The 25,317-nt window shown below is 38.7% G+C and overlaps 1 protein-coding gene across 1 annotated transcript; it reads right to left on the bottom strand.

Annotated features, from left to right (window-relative positions):
• Positions 1-310: 310 nt before the first annotated feature.
• CFAP99 (cilia and flagella associated protein 99) lies at positions 311-22,445 on the bottom strand. Its single transcript, XM_010141453.1, has 8 exons — positions 22,401-22,445; positions 22,115-22,228; positions 18,533-18,621; positions 16,132-16,336; positions 14,262-14,403; positions 13,070-13,221; positions 7,602-7,807; positions 311-533 (listed from the first exon to the last, which is right to left on the bottom strand). The coding sequence occupies exons 1-8, from the start codon at positions 22,443-22,445 to the stop codon at positions 311-313; spliced, it is 1,176 nt and encodes a 391-aa protein (XP_010139755.1).
• Positions 22,446-25,317: the final 2,872 nt, after the last annotated feature.

Below are 25,317 nucleotides of genomic sequence, written 5' to 3'. Positions count from 1 at the left end.
TTGGCTGAGAGAGGGGGTGAGCATCCCAGTTCGGTGTAATGGGATGTGTGTGTCAGGAAGCTGAGAAAGACAAGAGTTAGTGACGGGGTAAGATGCTATTTTGATGAGGTGGATGAGTGTGGCACTAAGAACGGGAAGCTAGGTGTCGTATGGATGAGTCCTGATCTGTGGTAGCAGATTGTGTGACAAGAAGGTGAGGTCAAGGCCATGGTTTGGAGAAATTGTGCCTATGCAGGAAGCAGGATGTTGCTGTTGCCAGTCATGTATGGCACCATCTGCCTCTGCCCCCCTTGCCAGTGCTGGCAGCTGATCAAAGGTCTGTGAACAGCAGATGTATTGCAGAGCTTTTCTCCTTATCTAACTCCCAGACCTTCCTTGATGAGATGCTGGTTTTCTGGGGGGTAATCTTTAAGAGTCCTGCTTGCTTTTTACGCTCCACTCTTTTTTCTACGATCTTTTTCTGCAGGTCTAAAATGCGTTCATCTTTCATAGGCCTTTCACCAGACTGGGACTTTCTTTTCTTTTCTTCTTGCCTGCAAAATCAAAAAGAAACAATGAGAAGGTAAAATAATATCAACCCATAAAACAGATCCATCTAAGCATATATTACCTTGATAATAATGAATTTGCTTTTGCTTCTGGGAACCAGCTAGACTCAAACCAGGTTTAAATCACATAGCTCAAATGTGATACTCACAACTTGCTTCTTGTTGTTTTCAGGACACCATTACTGAACAGTATAGAATAACTTCTTCCCACAGAATGCAATGACAATATCTGCAATATTTCAAGCCGACGTGTCATTCCTTAGATAAAGCATGTGCAAAACCTGTGATACTACTGCAGCGTTTTGCTTCTAAGAACTATGGAGTTTTCTTTTTATCTGGTTTTGCTCACTTTCACCCAACTGGCACAATTTACTCACAAGTTCTTCATGTAGGTTACACCACGTTACACAGTAATTCACTTACCATCCAACTTCCTCTTTTGATTGCCTTTGAATTTGGCTCAGTATGATCAAGCTACAGTATTAATATTATGTCACAAGCAGCTGTGATTCTCCGGCCAAATTCAGAGCTAAAGTAAGTGTCAGATCTACCAAAGAATATACGTAATTATGGAATGTATAACCAGGTTAGATCTGATGCCTTCTTTCAGCTGGCAAGGATAGTTTTATAAAAGGTCTTTTTGTGTCGTGGTGGTACAATGTTACAACTGCTTTTATTGGAAACCAGATTAAGACTCCAAATGACCAAGAACGGAGTGCACTGGGGCATTGATCAGTAGATACTATAACTGTTGTTCTGCCAGTGGCAGGACTGATTTCACAGACAGGTTGCCCCTTGGGAATGTTTTACAACTGAACTCTTCCTTTATGTCTTGGGTCTTATACCACAGTGTTTTCAGTATAAGCCAGACTCTTCTCAAGGAGCTGGAGGAAGGGGAAGAAGTTCCTTCTGATGCTAAAACCACCGCTTTGCCTTAAAAAGTGTCTGTATCAAGATTACAGGGGTCCAAACACTTCTTTCATCTTGGGAGAGATGGCTTTTGTCTGCCTCGTTAACTTCTTCCTTGCTGACTGGAAACTCTCTGTAACCACAGGTATTCTTCAGAGCAGCTACTCCCGACTAGAGTTCCCAAAATCCTCAGGAAACTGGATGAAGGGAAGATTTGACCTGTGTTACACCCTGAAATGTGAACTCTAAATAAGTGGCACAATTTAGCTTGGCTTCTGATTTCCAGTTGCTTTTCTGAGACACTTCCTGAACCTCTCTGTCGTTTGTGTCATGCTATCTGGTTAGGGGAACACTTCCTTATCCTCCTTAATACTGTGATATACTCTGCTACACTGAGATTAATTTTTAAACACTGTTCTCCAAATCTAAAAATTATGTACTATCACTTAATCTAATTGAGAACAAGGATTATTTCTATTTGCATTGTAACAAGGCACTGCATTCCGAGGGATACCAGAGGATATAACAATAAGGTTTTATGTAAATACTTGATGATTAAATGGGAATAAGCAACACTGGGAATAAGCAACAAAATCTTTCCTTACATGCAAATCCAGATTCTGGTAAATACAATTACAGGAAATACAGCAAGAGCTTTAACATCATGAAGCAGCAGAAGCTGCTTCTGAATTAACGTTGTAAATAGTTGGTTATCCTCAGACTAATCCACTCCTCTTCTGGTGAAATCCTCTATGTGAAGTCATCTACACTGTTCCAAAAAGCTGCCAGTCCCATAGATTTTCAGAGGCCACACCACATCATAACAGAAACTCAAAGAGCGAAGGAATGAAAAAAACAGTTTTAAAATTCTGTTTTTCTGTGATGGTCTGTTGAGAACTTTCAGGACTCAAGATAAAAAAGGCTTGTAAGATCTCTGTCACCCCCTATCACATGTTTCCTCAGGAAGCAACAGCCACAGTGGGGCAGAAAATAGTTAGAAAAATCCTCTCCAGATTCAACAGAAAAAGCAAACAGTGAAAATTTATTTACCACTGACCTCGTTCTGTGTTCTCTTTCTGTGTAAGCTCTGTGTACAGTCAACAGCAGAAAGACTTTGGCTCACTATGATGAAATCATATTCTAGGCATCACAAACTGCAGTTAACACCCCTTACTTGTCATCTCAATGATTTCCTTAGTAAACATAATGAATTTTAAAATATATTGAGTAAAAAGATCAGCGTTTAAAGTTTTCCTACAGGAAATTAAAACGCCTGGAACAGTTGGATTAGGTCTTCTCAGGTCTATTTAAAAAATGGGGAATTTGAAGATTTGCACAGAGGATTCCTCCCGAAAATAACATTTTGCTTTTCATTTACATTTTCAAACTCCAGCTGTACATCAAAAGTACAAGGAGATAGGTGTATGACAGCCCTTAACTACCTCAATACTTGTAAGAGATGGAGTAAAAATGGCTACTTGACCATTCTAGGCACCAGAATATCAACTTAAGCAGTTAGGACTCTATTTATAAGCTTACCTTACAAAATGGAACCTTGTGCAATAAACACAAATATATATTTCAAAGCAGAAGTAGGATTGCGTTACAGTGCAATGAACATTTTTTTTTTTAATTCCCTCATACTCTCAGTCTCAGTTATTAGGGCTGTCTGTACTTCACAGTACCTTGCCTTTTTTCTGTCCCTTTTTTCTGTTCTTCCCTTGTTTCTGTAGTTATTGCAGTGGGGAAAATGAATGTATCTAACTGTTAACAGTTCACTGTTAAGGAAGTCATTATTTTGACATTTAAGAACACTACACTATTAGATTGATTACTATTTTGTACTAAGGCGAGGGACTTAAGCACTCAAAATCTGACTCCCTTCCAAAACAATTAACTTGTTGAGCACCTAATTTTAGGTGGGGGAGTGATTGTTATTCGTAACAGTGTTTTCCTGATTTGAAATAAAGATTATGAAGCTGTATAATCAAAGCTGATTCACAGAATCACAGAATGGTTGAGGTTGGAAGGGACATCTGGAGGTCATCTTGTCCACCTCCACCTGCTCAAGCAGGGCCACCTACCACCTGGTGAATATTGCCCAGGATGGTGTCCTGATGTCTTTTGAGTATCTTCAAGGATGGAGACTGCACAGAGTCTCTGTGCAACCTGTGACAGTGCTCAGTCACCATCACAGCAAAAAAGCATTTCCTGATATTCTGCGGGAACCTCCTGTGTTTCCTCTTGTACCTCCTGTCCTCTCATTGTTCCCCTCTGAGAAGAGCCTTGTTCTGACTTCTTTAAAGTCTCTTTTCACATATTTGTATTTCTGATCCATCATTGCTGATAAATTTCCTCCTGTTTCAATGTTAGTGAAGAACTCATTACCAGCAGGACTGGTAGAGACTGAGAAACTAAATCTTACTTCCTTACGGCAAACAGATACAGAACTTTAAGTATTTGTGAAATTTGTGAAATTAATGAAATCACAAATATTATGAAGTATCAAACCAAAATTCCTTTATTGCTAATTATTAATCTTTTTTCATTATTCTAGGTTATGTTTTTGAAGATCTGAAGCAACTGCCACACATAGGGATAGGTCAGCACATGTTCCTCTATTACATCTTTCCACCTCCATGTGCAGTCTTGCCCCTTCCCTCAGTTGTATGCAGCCACACAGGGTTATGCTGCCAGGGTGCCTTACACGTTTTGGAGGATGGGGCTCCATTGTCCCCTCTTCCTCCAGAAGGGGCCTTTGACCCCCCAAGTCAGACCTGGACACTCGAGGGAAGACCTGCTGTAGGGATTTTGTTTTACTTAGAAAGGACGGTCACAGTCATTCATCCATAACCCTCTCTTCTGCTTGTTCTCTTCCTCTTCATAATCAGCCTTCCCCCTTGTCCTCCTGCCAGGACTGCCCTCACACTATTTCCACCCCTCCCCAGTTCAGGCCAAGAGAGAGGTGTTACACTGGTGTCATCAGTGCCTCTTGTCAAGGAGGGTTTGGACCACCGGCAGTGGCAGGGAGAGAAAGGAGTGCTTTGCCACCTTGGCAAACACATCATCATTTGCAGTACAGTGCTGAGCCCCCAGCATGCTACACTGTTAACACAGTGTGGCATGGGGATGTGGTAAATTATTGTGCTGGTGGGAGTCTAAGCATCTTCCACAGACACAAGGAAGGAGGATTAGTGTCAGGTCAGAGTGTCACCCTGAAACTGCAGTTGCTACCCTCATCTGGATGTTGCCCTAACTTGTAGATAGGAGGAGGCAGCAGGCACTGTCACTTGAAAATGATCAGGAGGTCAAATAAGGCAGGACAATGAGCAAGAACAGAAATAAGGCTGGCTTCCATGTACTTTACATATGTGCCGGTGGCTGGTGGAGGCATGGAAGTGAGACAAAGGGGTAATGTGGTGGTGTTCACTAGACACACTTACTGTGGAGCCAGGAATTGAGTGTGTGAAATCTTCTGAGATAACTTCCCTCTGGGCAGCTTTAAACCACATGAATTGTGAGAGCATGCAGTCCCAAGGCCACACTAAGTCCCAGCTGAAGTAACACTCCCCAAACCACAGATAATGTGGACAGAGAGCGCCTCATCACTGACTGGTTTGATCTTTGCTTGGTGCTTAGTGCATTAAATTTCTTGCAGTAATAGATGTAGTCTCACTGGAATGAAAGGTAATTGTATCTGAAGTACACAGGCTCATAACTTCAGTACCCTAGCATAGGGTACCAAACACTCATAAATCCTTTGGTGCTTATGTTCGAAAGCTGAGAACTCAAATGTCTGTCCACTTCATATGTCAGTGCTGATTTCCAAACTGTGAAATTCTAGCAATTAAAGGGATGTCCTGTGTGTATACTGAATTGATTCTTAAGTGTTCTGCAAGCACTCACACAGCCACTGCTGTGACAAATGCTTGCAGTCTATTAAAGGCCGATGTCTGTAATTTTTCATGTTTCGTTTCCTATTTTGCTTAATATAGCTCATTATGTGCTTGCTCAATGTGCCGCTTTTGTGTTGATGTATGTCTGTTTGTAAATGATATTGAAAGGAACCTGCTTGGTAGGGACCCAATTAAACTCCAGCTGACACTAACTAAAGCACATTTGTTTAGCAAAGCTTAGCCACCACTTCAGCTGATTAGCAGGAGCCTTCAACATAATGCAATTTCAGATACAACATGTAATTTTATACTGATGCATAAGGCTATCTTATGAGGACCATTAGTAAGATTTGCTATTCTGTCCCTATAATTATGAATTAATTCTGTAAACACAAAAATTTGCTTTTTACATCTCCTGTGCAGTGTTTCAATAATACAACCCAAGCAATTAATTGCTCATACTGACTTGACAGAAATTTCAGGAGTCACAAGCTGTAAATCAGGTTTAACTCCCAAAGCCTGTAGTTTGTTTAGAGAGAAGTAAAAGCTCCAGCAAGTGTCTAGAGTTTGTAAATAGGTCATAATGCCATTTTCCTGCATTAACAGAAATAAACCACAGGTTTGGATTCTAGATGAAAATGCATGAAATACACTCCCAAAGAACAAGATTTCTGGCATAGTTTGATGATGCCTCTTTATAGAAGATGCTTCCAAGTTGCACATAGATTGCCTGGGAGCCATGAAAGGAAGCCTTTTATTTTTTTCACTTGGAGAGCTACCACGGTTCCATTAAAATTACTGTATGACTTGTCATGACTCTGACTAGAAGCTTACAAATTAAGTGTTTAATTTCATTTGGATTCTATCATCTTTGGCATGCTGGTCTGTTCTACAAAACATTTCAAATGTCAGGACAAGAAGTGAATCAACATTAGCTCCTCATTATAGCATAGCTTATTTCAGCATCAGAACAGTTTTAGATCTGAATTAGGCCAAAGAGATAGACTCTTTAAAGGAACCCAGCACTATACAAAATTCACATCTAGCATAACAAATGATACTTGAGTTACTAGTGAAACAGGTTTCATGCAGTATACAACTTCTTAATGCCTAGTTTGTATCTCTAGTAGAAAGCAGTTACTTGAGTTGCTCCCAGAGGCTTTCACAACACTGAACGTTCAGGGATGAGAATGTATTGCCAGCCCCAACCGCATTTCAGGTTCTTTAGTCTTAAAATGTTTTCTCAATATATGCCACAGAAGAAAGAGTCACTGATCTATGCAGTCAATTCACTGCAGCTGCAGTTATTGATTCATTACATTCATTAAACTATCTTCTTAAGTACTAACACAGGAAAACCCCAGTCTTTGGAGATTAACTATCAGCAACAAACCGAATTACAGCTGGGACCAGTGAAAACTAGTTAAATGAATACATCAATACTGCCTTCTGTAACTGAGATTTAGAACTGGATGATAGATCAATTACATGACTTGAACTCTAGGAAGACACCTTCAGTATCTCAGCAGTAAACATGAATCTAAGACGTGGCTAAAGATGTGTGGTTTTAGCCTGACAGAATATGTCTTCAGCCTGAACACCTGTTTGCAAAATGATGGCTATGGATCCTTTATGACAACAAATAATTAATATGAATAATGAATACAGAAATTGATCAGAGATCCTGTAAGCAAAGAATTTTCTCTTTGATCCACAGCTACAATATATTTAATTTATAACTTATTATTGTTATCAGAAGATCTCCTTCCCAAAATATGTTTAACTTCTAGAATATGCCCTGCCTTTTCACAGAACAAATGAAGTTCAAGGAAGAAAACTATAGTCCTAATGTATTGGTTTAGATGAAAATGAGAAACCACTTTAAATGGCAAGCTAGAATGATTCTAATAACATCAAATTAGTTCTGATTAGCTAAAAAGGAACAGAAGAAAGGCAGAACTTCTTTCTCAATTTATGATAATTGGCTGTGAATCCTGGGGCAATATTGTCAACACTAGCCTACAGAGTGTCTTCAATTATAAATGATGAAAAAGATTTGTTAAATCTGATGCAAGTTATTTTCAAAGAATAAAAAGAAAATCCTGGCCCCAGTGTAATCATTGACAAAAGTCACAGTGATTTGTAAAAGGGCAGTATTTTGCTCTCTGCTTGTTTTTCTCCTCAAGGGGCTAGCAAAATATGAACAAAGTTGCAATGTCTGAAATGTCACATGCTGTTTTATACTGACTTTAAAGCAGCTGCTCGTCCAAGTTCTGCTCTGAACAGGGAAATCTGGTCCAGTTTGTCGAGAAGAAGTTGTTCCTTAGCTTGTTTTTCATGAATTATCTGGTCCCTCTTCTCTTCCTCTGCTGCCTTCTGTGCTTCTCGGAGTAGAGCAAGGCGTTCACGTAGTTCCATTATTGACATTTCACAAATTAAACCATGGCCACCCGTCTACAGAACATGAAATACAGGCTTAAATAACACTGAAATACCAAGGGGAGAGTACATGAGTAAAACCAGAATATTTTCATTGTGTTCTAAATCATGCTGAATATATTTTGTCTTCAAGAAATAAAGGGATGCCTCAACCTACTACTTCAGATGTTTAGGTTTAAGGTGTAGAGCTTATCTTTCATATGTGTAAAAACACAAGGCTCATGAAAAAGCATTGAAATATACAGTAGATTAATAAGTACATTTGCCGTCCAATTGACTTACAATTTTGGTGTTAATTAGTCATTTGAAGTTTTAAAATGTGTAAAATTACAACTTTTTTTTAAGTTTGTAAAACCAGAACAGACTTTACACTACAAAATATGCATTCTTTTTTGTATTTGTCTTTTTCCAAAGTATGGATTTGATCTATGATGGCATCTATTATTTTTATCTGGAAAGATTAGGACTAAACAATGCTTTGCGCCCAGGGAACTCAGATCTTAATGTCCAAAGTTAAAATATTCAAACCTGATTCTGGTCCTGAGATGTAATGGGTGACTTCCGCACCTCAGTTTGCATACAAAGATGGATCATTTCTAAACAAATTTTTGAACACTTAAAGGTTTTGGCTCTTGCTCTTACATATACTTTCCCTCCCTCTGTGTCTACACATCTATACATCTGCATATATGGAAAACGTGCATAAACTCACACAGATACTGAGCTTTCTTTGCAAAATTTAATCCATTTCACCCCAACTATTCTTTTGTCTATCTTAACATAGTTTTGGTACACATCTTTGGTACATATCTTGTACCGTGGCATATTACAATGGAATATATGGGTGCAGGAAATCAAGGTGCTAACCTGACACTTGCTATACAGTTACAGAACATTAAGAGTGAAACACTGGTCAGGATTTAATCACAGAGACCTCAGTCTACTTCGTTCCATAGAACTAGTGAAGAAATTAATGGGAAAGTTTGGAAAGGATGAAGGGGAGTGGTGGTGATGTGGAATCCAAAAGAGCAACCACTCCTCCAAAATGTATTTCTTTGACTGAAATTGAGTAGTAATGATAAATATATGTAAATAAAACTCATTACAATCCTTCGAATGGAGAGAAATTACTCAGTTAAAAAGCCTTCATTTTTTCCATGCAATCCTTTTTAGCACACACACACACACACACAAAAAGCCCTTGTATTGAATACTAAGCAGATTGTTGACAGAATGGTAGTTGTCTTTCTGCTTTTGAGTTTTTTACAAAACAGAACATGAAGAGGAAGGAAAAAGAAAACAAGAAAAGAGAAGGTTGCTCTGTCATAGATAGGCGCTCAGATGGTCAGTTTGTCTGCAAGAATTGACCCGTGTCCAGTCCCGCTTCTGTGGTCTAGGATGCTATCTAAGCACTGATGATTCTCTGGCTGTTCAGAGCAGTGGGTCATGAAACAAAGGGAAAGCCAAGAGAGATAAAGAAAACAGTAAGGCAGGGCAGGGTCAGCACACAAATAACCAGGCTTGGCCCTCTGCTACTACAACATTTGTGCTTAAGAGGGATTATTATTGAGTTAGTCCGGAGAATCTAATGATACAAGCTTGTCAGTGAAGTAGAATGTGTCTTGGGTAACATGGGGACTCCTCCAAGATTTCCAAGAGTCTCTCCTGCAGTCTTGGTCCCCATAGCTTCCCTTTCTAAAGCTCCAAAACCTGAGTCAGTAAGAAGAGATCATCACTTTTTTTGACTGAAGTCTGATGCTTCAATTTTGACTCAGTGGTTTCTGCTTCCATGTTCCTCCTGTGTACCAAAGATGACCTAATCAATGGTCACCAGCAGCATCAGTAGAAGACTGATAAAAGCATTCAGTATTAAACAGACTTTATTTTTGCATTTCTTTGAAAAATATGTACTACCATAGGTTATTGAAACAGTAAATGATCATTTGTCTCCTTCTCAGATTTCAATTTAGAGTGCATTTGCAAATAGCAAGTGCTATAATACCTTGCCTCTAATTTGAAATAGTCAATGACCACCAAGTTGTATTCTGGGAAGTGAAAGGAAAATGTTTTTCAACAGGACATATATACCAGTGGTCGTGTTTGAGCATGGCAAGCAAACAACAAAAAGGTCTAGGAAAGAGAATTTCCTAGAAAGACAGAATGGTAGAGGCTGAATATTTTTAGTGTTTGCATTTCAAAAATACTCAGTGAAGACAGTGAAGTGGTTCCTAAAATATGAAAAGTCCTATATTTGTGCAGTAGATAATGCTGGTGTTCAAGCAACTTACGTGCCATCAAGGGAAGAAATGGCACTTCAAAAATTGTGAAAATGAGTGAAAATTTATGGACACATACTTAATTTCACTAAGACTGAAAAAGACTTCGGTAGAAAGAAAACAACAGGGCAAGCTATCACCCCAAAGTGTGCTGAATATTCAGAGTGCTGTTGTAATAGTGAAGTTGAGATATAGAATGGTTTGGGTTGGAGAGGACCTTTAAAGATTGCCTAGTCCAACCTCCTTGCCATGGGCAGGGTTATCATTCACTAGATCAGGTTGCTCAAAGCCCCATCCAGCCTGGCCTTGACCATTCCCAGGGGCATCCACAACTTCTCTGGGCAACCTGTTCCAGTGGCTCATCACCCTCATTATAAAAACTTTCGCCCTTACATCCAATCTAAATCTTCCCTCTTTCAGTTTAAAACCATTACCCCTTGTCCTGTCACTACAGGCCTTGGCAAAACATCTTTCTCCATCTTTCTTAAAGGCGTCTTTATATACTGAAAGGCTGATATAAGGTCTCCCTGGAGCCTTCTCCAGGCTAATAACCCCAACTCTCTCAGCCTTTCCTCACAGAAGAGGTGTTCTCTAACAGGTCCATGTCTTTCTTGTGTTGGGGACCCCAGAGCTGGATGCAGTACTCCAGGTGGGGTCTCACCAGAGCAGCGTAGAGGTGGAGTATCACCTCCCTTGACCTGCTGGTCATGCTTCTGTTGATGCAGCCCAGAATATGATAGGCTTTCAGGGCTGTGAGCAAGAATTGCCAGCTTTTCATTTATCAATGTCCCCAAGTCCTTCTCCACAGTGCTACTCTCAATCAATTTATGCCCAAGTCTGTATTGATATTGGGGATTGCCCCTATCCAGGTGCAGGACCTTGCATTTTGCCTTGCTGAACTTCACGAGGCACACTCCTGAAGTCTGCCAAGGTCCCCGTCCTGAAGTGTATCAACTGCACTACTCGATTTGGTGTCATCAGCTGTTGAGGGTGCACTTAATCCCACTATCTATGTCATTAGGGACGATATTAAATAGTATTGGCGCCAATATGGACCCTTGAGGGATAGCACTCTACTTGGTGGTATTGGTTTCTACTTGGTTTCTACTTGGACACTGAGCCGTTGACTGTAACTCTGGATGCAGCCATCCAGCCAGTTCCCTACCCATCTAACAGTCCATCCATATCATTCAGGTCCATTCTTTTGTACTTGCAATATGATTTGTATCATCACTTTTTTTTCAGAATCCTTACACTCTAGTAACCTTACATATAGGATAAGCTTGAATTTTTAATGAATTTTTCATACATGACCTGAAACCTGCTACATTTTTCTGCTTCGTGTTTTGAGATGAGATAGATGGGAAAATATATTTAAGCCATATTCTGTGCTTTGAAACAAACAGTATTTCAGTGGAAGTGAGGAGTTGACAGATAATTGGCAATGAAATGTCCTAGGTTCCAGTCATCTTAATTTTCTGAATGCGAGCCTGCACCAGTTTACAGTTGTGATTGAAAAAGTAATGACTTTTCCATGTCCGACTACATCATACTGTTCTATCTTCGCAGGTGCATTTTGTGACTGAATCACCTGGGTAACAAATGTGCAGTGAGTCTACTCTAAGGGCTCTGACACAATGTGCAACCCTATCTCAAGCAGTAAAAGGCCTATAGATTGGAGTAGCTTTTGGCATTTTCATGCAGACAGTTTATAGTACCTGTGGTGTACAATAATTCTTTGTACTCTTCACTTTTCTTCCCTACTTTTTTTTCATCATGGTTCAGTAATATTTCTCCAAAATGGGTGGAGTGAGTCTGGGTTTGAAAAAAGAGAATTGCTTTCTTTGGCTAGAAAAGAAATGGAGAATTAATGACAGCAGCCATAAAGGCGACCAAAGAGATTAATTGAGGATGGGACATCTAGGGACCTGATTTTATTCTTGTTCACTTGTTTCACACTTTAACATTAAATGTATTCTAATATCTGATAAATGAGATGGGGGATTTATCTGGTGGCTGCAAAGATAGTAGGCAGCTTTCTAATCAATGAATGGCTCGGTTCTCTTCAGAGGAGCAGGAGATAAAACCAAAGCGTCATATAGACTGTTCCAACAGCCACATGGAAGGAAGACCTGTTACTTTGTATACTTCCTGCAGACTAGTCATGGATGGTTTTCAATTTCAGATCTTCATCTGAATACCCATGAAAGAAAGGAAAGAAGGAAGAACAAGGCTTCTATTTAAAACTGCTTGTGTCATATTATTCTATGTTATTCTTCTTTCAGTGTGGATAAGAAAAATGGAAGAGTGTTTTCAACTAACCTGCTTCTGATTTAGTGGTAAGATAACAGATTTCTGGATGCTGCCTAAGCTTGGAAGTTCTGCAGAAGCAAGCATTGCAAAGCCAAATCTCAGGCATATCAGTTGTTGTTCAAGAATTTTGGGATACATTTACTGTAGGCCTAACCACACATGCACAAGTCATATGCACAGTATACGTATACCAGCTCAGCAGGTTCTGGTTTCTCCTGACAATCTCTTTCATATACCTGAATGTTGACAGTTTAGAAAGCAAAGGAAATTAATTTTGCTAATTACCGTGGCAATCAGGACTGCAATATGAGCAAATGTACAAGAGTCCAAATTTTGTTTTCATTCAGTTCTTACCCAGGACTGACAAATCTGTGAATTTGTGAAGATGGATAGAACATGTTGTAATCACTTTTCAATCTCTTTTTGAAAGCTATCAGGAAACCCAGATCCTGTTGGCAAAATTCAAGGAAAGTTCAAGGAGACTCAGATTTCACTTACCATCAGAATATTCTCTCCATTAAAATTTTCATTTTAGAAACTTTGTAAAAGTTCCCATTCAGATCTAACCTTTGTGTCATGAGGTCACTGTGCATCCAGACTGTGATACATCTTCATGCGGTACACAGTTCCTATATGTGTGAAACATATACCTGTATGTAAAAACAGTAGTTTTTCCTTTTGAGCTTACCTCTGTTAAATCAACAATCTTGTGTCTGATGATTGGTAAAGACTCAATAGTTCGTATTTGTTGAATTAGTTCATATCTTTTCCTAAGCTTCACCTCCTCTTCTTCTAAAGCTTGCCGAAGAAGTTCTCGATTTTCTTCACAAACTTCCTGAACTGAAAGATAAAAAATAATCTCTGTTAGCTGACTGCATATTGTAAGAAGTACCCCATCTGGAGGAAAATTCATATGCATTTGTGAATAACAATAATACTACTGATCTAAGCGTACTTGAGGGAATAGTCTGGCATTGGTGGGAGGAATGATTAGAGAAACAAGTGAGTACTTCCCACCTCCACTATCTATCATTCTATTCAGCATATAAACATCCTGTATACATACATAAAGTAGACACTTTGAATTACTGCTTTGTAATTTATCTTCTAATTAGTGCATATTCTGTCATTGTTTAATAAAAGGATATTATACCGTAGCAAGTATTCATAGTTTTCCAAGCTATATATGTATTCTAGAAATCACTGAATCACAAAGGCTGGTAGGCTGTGCTAGCCCATTTCGGAGTAGCTAACACCTTCTGCCCACCTCAACCCTTACTGATACAAGTATGGAGGTAGACAAGCAGAGGCAAGTCTGCTCACCAACATATCCACAAGCAGAGGCAGCCTGTTCAAACAGTAGATGTTAATTTGGTGTTGCACTGGAATATGTACAGCCATGCTAGTCAGAACAGCCTTCTCCTTGGACTTCATTAGCTAATGCATTGACTGAAGAATTTTCTTTAAGAATATCAGAGTATGAGTATGAGATGGCTTCTCTTTCCTTAGCTACAGTCTTTTCTAGACTGTCTTCTCTGAGGAGGACAATAATCTCGAGCTATGATTCTTTCACAGTGGTTGCTAGGCAAATCCTCTTTTAATATGAATCACAGGAAACTGAGCTTCCTAACTTGATTTCACAGAAAGTATTTGTCCCTTTTACACAAAGAGTAATTCCCATGACTGGTAGCTTAGAATTTCTGATCTACCCATTACCAGCTTATTCCTGGAATTTATATTCATGGGAATGTATAGCCTGGGTCTCTCCCTCAAATTCCCCTTCCTTTCTTTAAAAATCATAATTGGCCCACTAAAAGAAAGATGAAGTAATTTGGGAATATTTGGCATCATCTCTCATTTTCCCGGCAATATATAAATACCTATCTGCTGTTTGTACTTCTGGAGCTTTATTTTTGCTTGCTTTGCATTCTTGTGTCCTTCCACGATCTGCTCCACCAGCTCTCTCATTTCTTTCTGTTCCTGTAGACGTTTCTCAGCATACTGGTGCATCAGCTCTGCTTTCTAAATCCGAAACAAACAGGTTAATAAAACTTCTGGTAACTGGTGATCTAAGTAAGTGCCTCAAATCATTGAAATGGGGCAAGGACATTTGGATTCCACATATTACATCATCCACAAAAGTAGCAAAGGACATTCAGGGAACAACACAGAAACCCAGTTCTGCTCACTCTGTTTTATTTACCCACAACAGCCCTGCGTAACATTTGCACTGCTGTTTTCCAGGATGCCCTCCCATGTGTTTCTAAAAGCAGACAAAAAAAGCCATCTCTGGATCTGGTTGAGAGATATCAAAAAGAGTGCTAATCTAATACACAGCTGGTTGTGTGGATTTTTTTGGGCCTGCAGAATCTTTTTGGGCCTAAGTCATACCTCTGTAATATACAAAACTCCACTTTTGGCTACCATGTTCCTTTCTTTGCCAGTGGAAATGAGCAGGAAGCAGGAAACTGGATTTTCCCAGACTAGATTCCTTAATTTCTGTTTAGATGGAAGACTAGAGTTTTAAAAGAAAGAGGATGGTCAGCATGACAGTTGTTGGTGATTTAGTGCTCAGTACTTCTGGCGATCTCCATATGGATGAAGTGCCCCACTGGCATCTGTTGGCAAGTGAAGGGAACTGTGTGGAATTGGTCAGGTTAGAGCAAGTCTGACTTGCACATCCCCAAATCTATCATATTGGGACACTTCTGTTAACAAATAAAGCACATACGCTCTGCAGTTGAGGTCAATATAGTAACTACAACAATTCTGGAATGTGTGTGACACAAGGCTCAGTTGTACATAGTAGGGTTCACTTTAAGTTGTTGCTACAGCCTGTCTAAGCGGACATAAAGACAGACATAAAAAGCCAAAAAAAGATTGAAAGATTTCACAGTACAGAAAAGGAACTCATTAAGCAAGTTTCCTTTTTGCAGCATAGCCTTTATGTACATTTGTGGTCCCATGTTAAGTTTCTGAGACACTGCATAAAACATCTGTGAGAAGTGGTTAAGAAGTAAGTACTGACTGTCTAGCAGGGCATAGCAGCAAACTGGGCTAATGAAAAAAAAAGCCTGTGATAGTGACTATGAAAAATTTTAAAACTATAATGTTAGTTATTCCTTGCTCACTTGTTTAGTTTATAGGAAAAGCACTGGAAAAATGTAATGTGAGCTTGGGGAAAAAAAAATAAAAGATCTAGCAATGTTTTAGGGAAACTGTGATTTGTCAGATCAGAAACTGTGTGAAAGTACTTCTTGGCATAAATATTCAGTTTCCCATATATATAGATCCAAAAAGGGTTCTCTGCCTGAATTTTCCACTAGAGAGTTCTAGGGATGTCAGATAATATGAAGTAAATTGAATTATATCAGTTTATGAAAAAAACCTCGTATTTGTGGCTCTCATTTTAACAAGATAAAGAAATTAGTCATATATTGGTGATTTAATTGCAAATAGTGCCTAGTATCTCAGTATCTGTTCAAAAAGGATATGTGCAATGACATGAATATAGGGGAGAATGCTTTAACCTTCTGTTTTATTCAATTTACTTTTTAAATATAACAAACACGTGTAAAAAACACTTTAATGTATAAGCATTGCTGTATCTGGAAGTTGTAGCACTATTTTTCCATTGTTTGCAGACTCCAGTGAGTAAAAACACTGTACAGAACTTATACACCTTCTTATAGTAAGTATCATCTGTGGTATGATTGAACGAAGCAAATTTGAGCAATGCTGTATGTTTACCTCTTCTCTTATTAGGTCAGCTTTCTTCTTATTTTCTTGAACTACATTTTGATGGGCTAGAACTGCCTCTTCATGACTCAGTTTCCCTTGAAGCCTCCTACACTCTATTTCAGCCAGCTGTTCTTCCAGATCTTTTCCACGCATCTGTTTTTGCCATTCGAAGAATTCAGATGGGTCTCTAGCTCCTTGCAGCAATTTTTCAATTCTGCAAGAGAGAAAAAGGGTATGTTGTTCTAGAGATCCAGCCCTGCACCTCTGCCTTGGTTCATAAACATTTCTAGAAGTTTGTTGTGATATAAGGTGTTTGATCTCTGCAGAGAAAAAAGGCTGTCATTGCAAAGTCGTTTGACTGATATATTTTAGTTCTCGTCTAAGAGGTGTGCCTGCTATGTGGAAAGCCTGGGAAAGCCAGGCTGAAATAAAGTGCATGGGGGCAGGGACCTGGAAATTTTCAGTAAAACAAAGCCCCAAGAGGGGGCAAACTTTAGCTGTGTATGGATTTGCATAAGGAGCAAGGAGATTCACGCTGGAGGTATGTACATTTTCTCAGAGGATCACTTTGCTTAGAGGTAGAAATAACAAGTAACTTTTCTCTTTGGCAATCTTGGCCATGTTAACACAGAGAATTATAACCCTTTCTGCTTAATTCTACTTCTGTTTTGCATTTTGTCTATTAAATAATATTGCTGTAATAAGGCAAAGAAGAATTCAGCTATTAAGCAAAGCCAAATTCTTATTTTTTTTGCTTGGCTGAGAGAGAAGAGCATAGCAAAGCCCTGGGGCAGGCCCATCGAAGTCCTACAGCAGAGGAGTGAATGAGCCAAGAACTAGGGCAGAGACAAAAATGCAGTGAATTGCATCTTATTGTTGCTCCCCAACACACACACACACATATATATATATGTAGTTTGTTAAATGCAGCTGAAGATTAAAAATCATTAATATAAAATAGTGTGAAGTTATGGGGAAAATCAGTTCCTTTGCTGAGTGGAACAAAATTCTGCCAGATAAACAGTATCATATGTAATATAGAAGAACCTCAATATACATACATAGCTGATAACAGAACCTGAATGCTGCATAATATCTTACTGCTAAAATCCTGATCCATATACCAAAATTTGCTAGGCCCAAAGACCACATCCAACCTTAGGTAGTCATTCTGAGACTTAAAATGCAAACAATATGTAGTGCTTAGTCTGCTAAGTCAGGCGGATTAGAAATACTACTAAATCAAGATGACATACAGGTTTTATCTTTGTTGAAATTAATAGTGAAAAGTTACAGAACACAGTTATGGAACACAACCTGCAGTAGCCATTCAGGAGTCACCCTCTCCCTAGTTATTGTCTGCTGAAAATCTATGCTGCTGAATAAGGATTTCTCATATCGGAGGAATACTTATGTCAGGATTCCTTAGAGCCCTAAGTGCACCAAAAGGACCTGCAACCTCTTATTCCCCACCCCTGCCTAGGATTTAATTGCTTGTGTTCAAAGACGGCTTTGTTGCAGTGCAACCGTGTAACACTGGATCAGTCTGGAGTGAGAAGAGCTGCGTGAGGAAGAGCTACGAAAAGTCCTGGGGTGTGGTGGAGTTCCTTCCTGGGAGCCCTGTTTAAGCTGAGGTTAACAGCCTTTGTCCTTTCCTAAGCTATGCTGCAGGTATGTCTGCACCCAGCCTAGTACCTTGTTGACCTACCCGTATTAACTTGGCTCCCTGGCTTGACCTCGGCTCAGACTCGTCAGTATGGACACATCTAGCAGTCACTGGAGCATTGGCTGACCCTGCTATCTGTCACTGGATCTGTTCCACTGCCTTGTCATGGTACTATGGAACTGAGCTGCTGTCAGTGAGGACATTGTCCCTACATGCCTTGCTGTCACCCTCAGCTCCTGGCTTACCTTGCCTTGCGGAGCAGCACAAAGTCGTCCATGTGACAGACATGGACAAGTATTTTTATATACTTATAAACAGGTTCAAGTATCGAATGTGGCATGTAGCTGGCTACCAATGATTGAAGAAAATGGACATATATTAAATAACTTGGCTTAATATATGTGCATCTTTTCTAATGGACACAGAAATAGATGTGTATTTGTGTCTATTTATTCTGGGCAATCAGAATCAATATAACAAGTGATCCTTATTGGACTTTTGAAGTGAACAGTAGCCAAAGTGCTAAATCAGAACAGTCACACTGTAGCATCTACAGTAAAACAATGATTTCAATGCAGATTTTCAGTTCAGTTCACTTTTTTATTTGTCAACGACATTTATAGAATAGCTTCCTTATGCCTTACACCAGATTTTAATTAACCTGGAATTTTCTTAATTATTTTTATTGTGGTTAATTATTCTATGTCCAGGGATGTGAAAAGTAATCTGAGAAAAAAGTGATACCTCTTGAGCTCCTGTTCCATTTTCCGCTGATAGAGGGCACCCTCTCTTAAAATAGCTGCAGCATTTAATTTAATAGGTATATTGTCAATCTGTCAGGAAAGGGAATGTATATACCATAGTTAGTAATGTAAACCATAAAATGGGGTATAAAAACATTTCAATGGGTTAAATAAATCGACCTAAGACAGCATAAATTTTGCTTAAAGCATTCATCTAGCATTAATCTGACATTCACAATGAAATTGCATGCTGTTCATAAACCACTCAAGCTGCTTAAGAAATCAGCAAAGTCCCCCAAGTGGATTATAAATTTGTAATCACCCTTGGACCATGTCAAATCCCATAGAATGTGTTCACTTCCTTTCATTTTTTTTCAGTGCTCAAATACAGAGTGTGCAGGGCTTCCAGCTGCTTTGGACAAAGAAAATAAACCGCTGCTCTGAAAGAGAGTAAGTTAGCCAAAACTGTTAAAGTATAAGCAGAACCTTTCAGAGGAAGGTCTCAGAAGTGTTTTACCAATAATCACTATTATAACTTCAAAATATTTCTCAGACAACTGGCATTACCCATTGACATGTCCATTTTCTAGTTAGCAGAAGTGAAGTACAGTTCCCAGTGACTTTCAGGCCTTGTGGTGTAACTTGGACTAGATCCTATGGCTGCTTTGCAGTTCTTCAAAGTATTGCCTTAGGACTAACTTCCAGACAACCTCTAAATTCTGAGGGAGGAAGGAAACAACCTCTCTGCCAGTTAAAAATGTTCTCTGCGGAAGCAGGCTGCTCAGAAAAAATCTATCGCCTTTGCAGACACGTATGAGTGACCTGATCTGAACCAAGGCAAAGCAGTGCTGGTGGGATAAAAACTGGGATCATTCCTGCAGAAAATAAAGCTTAGTCATGACACATTTGACCTAAATCCACACAAATTCTGTGTTCAGAATCCACGCATGTTTAAATTTCAAATTAACAGCTTAATGAGTGGCTGAGAAACAGATGCACAGAATCACTGAAGCTATATACTACAAATACTGTAAGCACAAATACATAATGCAGTCTCCAGACATATATAAGCTAACTGGGAAAAGGATGTTTTATAATTGATATTAATTAGGTAGGTTGAGGATAAAAAAACACATGCTATCAGTTAGAAATTCACTAAGTAGAATTACTGTGTTTTCCACACAGATAGCAGATTTTAATGGCCAAAAATTAATTACCTGTCTGTTTAGTGACCAGACAATGATAACTCAGAGGACTTAGGAAAAGACCCAAAACATTGCATTGTATTTCTTTTGTTTGACTCACTTATTCTTCTCAATGCCTAATGATGTCCTGCCTTCCTTTCAGTCTACTTCTCAACTCTTCTCAAAGTCTTCTGCATTATATGAACATTCCCACCACAGCCTGTATTTTATGCATTACACTGTGTCTACTTAGTGTAGACATTTTCTCTGACACATGTAGAAATTTTCATGTTTTTGACAAGTACCTGTGTATACAGATTTCATATTCTGTATTTACTAACTATAATTTGGATAGAGAACTTAACTAAGAATGATTATGAACATACATTTAACTTCAGTTTCCCAGTTTATTAAACAGAAATGTGACTATATGACAATGAAACATAAATATGACAGGCCTTATAGTCAAAATAACTAGCACTTCCCAGATATATGCAGACAAGTTTAAGTAAAATAACTGTCATGTGGCATCAAGGAAGTTTTGAATTTTATGCATTCTCTTCCTGTTGTGAGATACCTTCTCTTTTTTCAAGATAAGAAAATGGAAATAATCAGGAAAATCACAGAACACTGTAATTTTTGTGGAAAAAGATTGCATTCACTATTGCCAGCTAATGAACACATAACGGCTCACCAAAGCCAATAAATATGTAAAGAACAAGGCCTGACATGAGAAAGAGGCAGATTGAGACTGTGATGATGCATTTGTACTTTCTCATTCTTCCAGTGAAAAGAATGAATAGATATTCTGTAACAGCAAAGGGAAGTAATTTCTGCTGCACATAATATATGCGTTCAAAATGAAAAAAATATTATTTAATACACTGTGGGTGTTCTAAAAAGGGGAAAGGAAAATACTAGTTGGTTAAAACATTATAAAATGTCATTAATTTGAGGACAGATTGATACATCTTGGTTAAAACTTCCTCTTAGGATTTGTCTACTCACAGAGTTGCACAGGCAGGAAGGCGACAGGAATAGAAAGTATAATAGAAAGTCAATAACAATATGCATATCTCAGCTTGAGAGTTATATCTTGAATATCATTTAACCCACCTTTAAGGCAAATGTGTTTAGACAAGATAAAACTGATTGTGCTCCTAGAGAAGATACCAGCAGTGTTGGAAGCGGCCCTGACCAGTGCCGTAAGATGCCAGATCTGTATTTTTATTTATGCAATTTAGGCAGATGGTTTGACTTTCATTAGTCCTTACTAAGGTTTCAGTATTTTACATTATCAGAAAAGGAAGAGGAATATACATGGTCTGGATCTTACACTGTCCTGTAATTTAAATGCTGCTGGATTGTAAGCAGACTGAGTAGGTGACACTGTTAGTAGAGGTAACTTTGGTGTGTGATAAAACGTCAGATATGCTTTAGGAGTAGCTTCCAGAGGCCCAGTTCCCCAAGCGGGGAGTCAGTCTTTTCAAAGTGAATATAAGCCATACCTAAATACAGTTTTAAGGAGTAGGTAGACCTGCTCACAAAGATATTTGAGGTCACAATGCAAGCACAGCTTCCACATGAAATTATTCTGCATATGAACTTGAAACAAATGAAAGGTGACAGATTGAATGATGTAAGACTGAAGATTATCTGTAGTACAGTTATTGCAGAAATAGCAATGTGAGTTTTCATGTGTTATGCTGTTAAGGCTGAATGGCCCATTTTCCATGTTTACAATTCTCTGAGCCTTGGAAATCCTAGCAGAGAAGCAATCAGTAGAGTGGATTTTATGACCTCAGTATGTGTCTAGAGGAAACAAGACACACATCCAGACTGATTGTATATTGTGTATCAGACGGTCATTAGCTGGAACGATTGCTCAGCATTCTTTAGGATCTCATTTTGAAACAGTGATTTACAAATACAAGATTCTTCTGTTCCTATGCTGAGTTCTTAAGCCAAGGGGTTACAAATTGTTTCTTTTTTCCCCTGTGGACTATTCTCAATCCTTACCATTTTACATAAAATCTCCCTTTATAATTGAAAACACTGTTAAGGCAATATGTGGAACTGCACACAACTTATCTGTCAGGGCTCTCAGGGAACCAATAGGTTTTAATTGCCCTGACCAGTCTCACCTAAGGTCTCCACTCACAACCTCTGGTCACTGGTCCAAGAGCCCCACTTAAGTTGTGATATTGCTTCGGTCCTTTCCCATTATGGTGGAGGTAATTCTGCTGCTGGTTGTTTCTGCAGTTCTGTCTCCAGCTGCCATGAATCTGGATTGCTGTTGTAGCCTGACTGGACTTCATGGGTAGAACCCAGACACGACTTGTTACTTTGCTTTGTCTAAGGATGAATTGCTATCAGCAGAACCCATCACTACCACCAACCTTGTCATACTGTGGCCTGGTTGGTGGGGGCACTACCTGTTCCTTCATTACCTTTGGCTCCTTGTTTCTCTTCTCTCCTGGAGTAGCCACACTCTTGTTGCTCCCTGACCATTTCTTTGTGGATTGTTAATGGTACATAGGCAAAAATTTATGAGCCATAGTCACAATCTATCCCACGCTCTGGCCACAGAACTACTGTAAAAACATGTAGAGCCCAGTAGAGTTTGTGTCACCACAGAATTTGCGTATGTGTTTTTCACTCCGAAGTAGCGTAAAAGTTACTCACCTTGCTTTGGATCTTTTGAGCCTGGAATGCTGGTTTATTCGTCATACTGTCATGTGTGTTCTGTGGCTTAAATGAAAAATACATTACTTCACTTCAGAGACAGATTTTCAAGTACTCAGCAATAAAAATTAGATATTTACCAAAAATCACTCTTCAATATTCATCTAGATTAACAAATATGATCATAAGGGACATATTTTAGAATTGTTATATCCACAAAACTTGCTATGTGTACTCAACTTAGTGGGAATATTTAATATCAAATGACCTTACAAAGGTAGGTCCAAAATACTGACTAAAGTTTATTGACTGAAATAATGCTAGAAAAGTAACAGTGATGTTTTGTCTGACTATGAAGTATTACCTATATAAATGAATATCTTCAGCTCTTAACTGAAATACATGTTGGGAAGACAAACTGAGTGTCAAAGCACACTTCATGAAATTATTAAATAGTGGTAGCATTCTACTGATGGTTATTAATTTAGTTTTATGGTGTTAGCTATAGATACTGATGTGAAAGTGTCTGGAACCATGGAGATGAACACAGTGAACAGAATATGCAGATGCGGTGCTGAAATGACTAAATAACATACATAATTTGATGACATAGTTGTGAACTGGGAATCACCCAAAGCACAAATTCTGTATGAATGGGACTGTTAGTCCCTCAGCTTGGGGGGTCTGTGGCATAAAAGCTAATGGAAAAATAGTATGTAGGTTTAGAGAAATATTGCCAGTTTGGAGACTTGTTGGAGCAGTATCACAGAAAGGCTGCTTGTATCAAAATTAGAATAATAAAGCAGCGCCAAAGTGTAAGAATAGGGAGTTATGCATCCGAAGGGGAAAATGTTAGTATATGGATGTGAAGTAACAGTACAGCTGTGAATGATAGCACAGAATTCCTAAAACCAAATAAACAAACATTTTCAAATACGTTGAGATCTCTTTAAATATACCACTCATTTTTCATCTTCATACTGGGGGATTTTTAGGCAGTAAAGTATTTTGTAGCATACCTCTTTCTTTTCAGACTTGACGGTTGCACACCTGAACTGGTTAGCATTTGCTTTCAGGAGCAGATCCTAAAATTAAAGCAATTAGCTTAAAAAGTATGCTACATTTAAATTAACTAATAAGAAATTTCTGTCTTGAAAAGCCTTGCAGCCCTGACCAGTATATTAATTGGTTTCCAATGAATGAAAGCATAACTTAGTATTTACCTGAATTTTCATTCCTGATTAAAGACCTGAAGTAGGCAATTCTTGATTTGCTACATAGTTTCACCTGGTTGTATCCTTTGCATAGGGCATCAGGGCATCCTTGCATAGGTCCGCCCATATAAAACATATTGCTCATCCAGAATTCAACTTAAAAGCCTCATAATTACCTACAGCACATCAGTACCATAGGTAATAACCATTTCCACATAGCTAACAAACAATGGCATTGTTTATGAGTTAAATTAGAAGACTATGATCAGGGGATCTGAGCACCAAGGGTTGCTCCAGTAGGCACACCCTTAACATTAATTCTACCTGACACTTTAAAGGGGAAGTACAGGCAGCCACATTTCCACTTTCTGCATATTTCTTCTGTTTGTAAACCAAATCTCTAGTCAAAGCAGTGAAACATAGACTAGATTTTCTAATGGCTTTCTGGACAGCAGCTGGCCATAACATCAGTGCTTCCGTAATTGTCCAGAGTACAGCTTCCAGTGTTCTTACTCCTTATGTATGCTCAGACATGTCAGCTATAGCTTCTGCAAAAATGGTATGAAACAAATGGCATTTTAAAATGCATAGTTATTTCAGGACCCCACACTTCAGCTTGTAGCGAATTGACCTTTGTGAATGCTTTGGATGCCTTTTATAACATTCCAGAGGAGACAAAAACTGCTGTTACTGCAGCTGTAATTTCTGTGGTGGTTTTCCTTTGTTCCTTGTATTCGTGCATTTTTTCCACTGAAGAATGTGGTTGGTTGTAAGTGATTTTATAGTTGTCATAGATTTTTGACAATATAGGCACTGTGGTGGTATCTTGCTTTTCCTCCCCATTTTTTCTAGGAAGTTTGTAAGTACAAATAAGCACACAGACAACTAGGCGTGTGCTTTCCCCACAATATAGAAAGAATAAAAGGATAAAAAATAATGTGGTATTGTTTTATAAAGAAATATCAAGCATAAGTAATGTGTAGGGCTAGCATAAGGAATGCAAAGTTTATCCCCCTAGAATCCATCACGCATTAAAGCCTTATAGTTTTACATACGTACCCCTATAGTTTAGGAATAGAATCCAATGCCCCTTTCACAAGGACAAGAGGAGAGCCCAGAACAGTGATAAATGGACTTGTACTGGCTAGTGAAAGCTAGAGTAAGGCTTTTTCAGGATAGGAGTGGGAGAGTGCAGATAAAAAGGAGTCAAATAGCATGCCTTTTATCAAGCATATAGTATTATTCGATTGGATGTGGTGATTGCAGTGTGGGGAGGAAGAAAGAAGGTGGAAACTGACATTTAATTAATTCCCTTCCTAGGAGAAGATGACAATCTGCTTTAACTATGGTAGGAGCTAACTCATTGAACAGAATTCGTATCAACGTTTGGATCAAGTAAGTAGATCTGTTTCTTTGTTTTTCCATGCCTTCCCTTCTCCTGCTCTCTTAACACACAGACCATGTACTCGCTTCTTTACAAATCTTGATGACTTCACACTCTCTCAACCGGCTGAAGGAAAGAGTATGGAGTCCTCACCAAAAAAGAAGTCAGAATCTGCTGATATTTTAAAACAGTGGGTGATGACATGTGGTTATTTATCAGTTACAAGAGAAAATGAACAAAAATATTGAACATATTTTGTATTTTGAAGCCTTAACTATTAAGCGAATACCTTAAATGTCCTGTGGGAGTACAAGAGCCA

Source organism: Buceros rhinoceros, unplaced genomic scaffold (genome assembly GCF_000710305.1).
Source record: "Buceros rhinoceros silvestris isolate BGI_N320 unplaced genomic scaffold, ASM71030v1 scaffold8248, whole genome shotgun sequence".
In the NCBI taxonomy this organism is placed as follows: Eukaryota; Metazoa; Chordata; class Aves; order Bucerotiformes; family Bucerotidae; genus Buceros; species Buceros rhinoceros.
This window is presented reverse-complemented; position numbering and strand designations above follow the sequence as displayed.

Excerpts from the sequence above, each read along its gene's own strand:
- CFAP99 (XM_010141453.1), bottom strand. The coding sequence starts at position 22,445 with ATGACGAATAAACCAGCATTCCAGGCTCAAAAGATCCAAAGCAAG. Across the intron at positions 18,622-22,114 it reads CCAGGCCACAGTATGACAAG|ATTGACAATATACCTATTAA; the intron begins GTTGGTGGTAGT and ends CTTTCCTGACAG. Across the intron at positions 13,222-14,261 it reads GAAGTACAAACAGCAGATAG|TTCAGGAAGTTTGTGAAGAA; the intron begins GTATTTATATAT and ends TTTATCTTTCAG.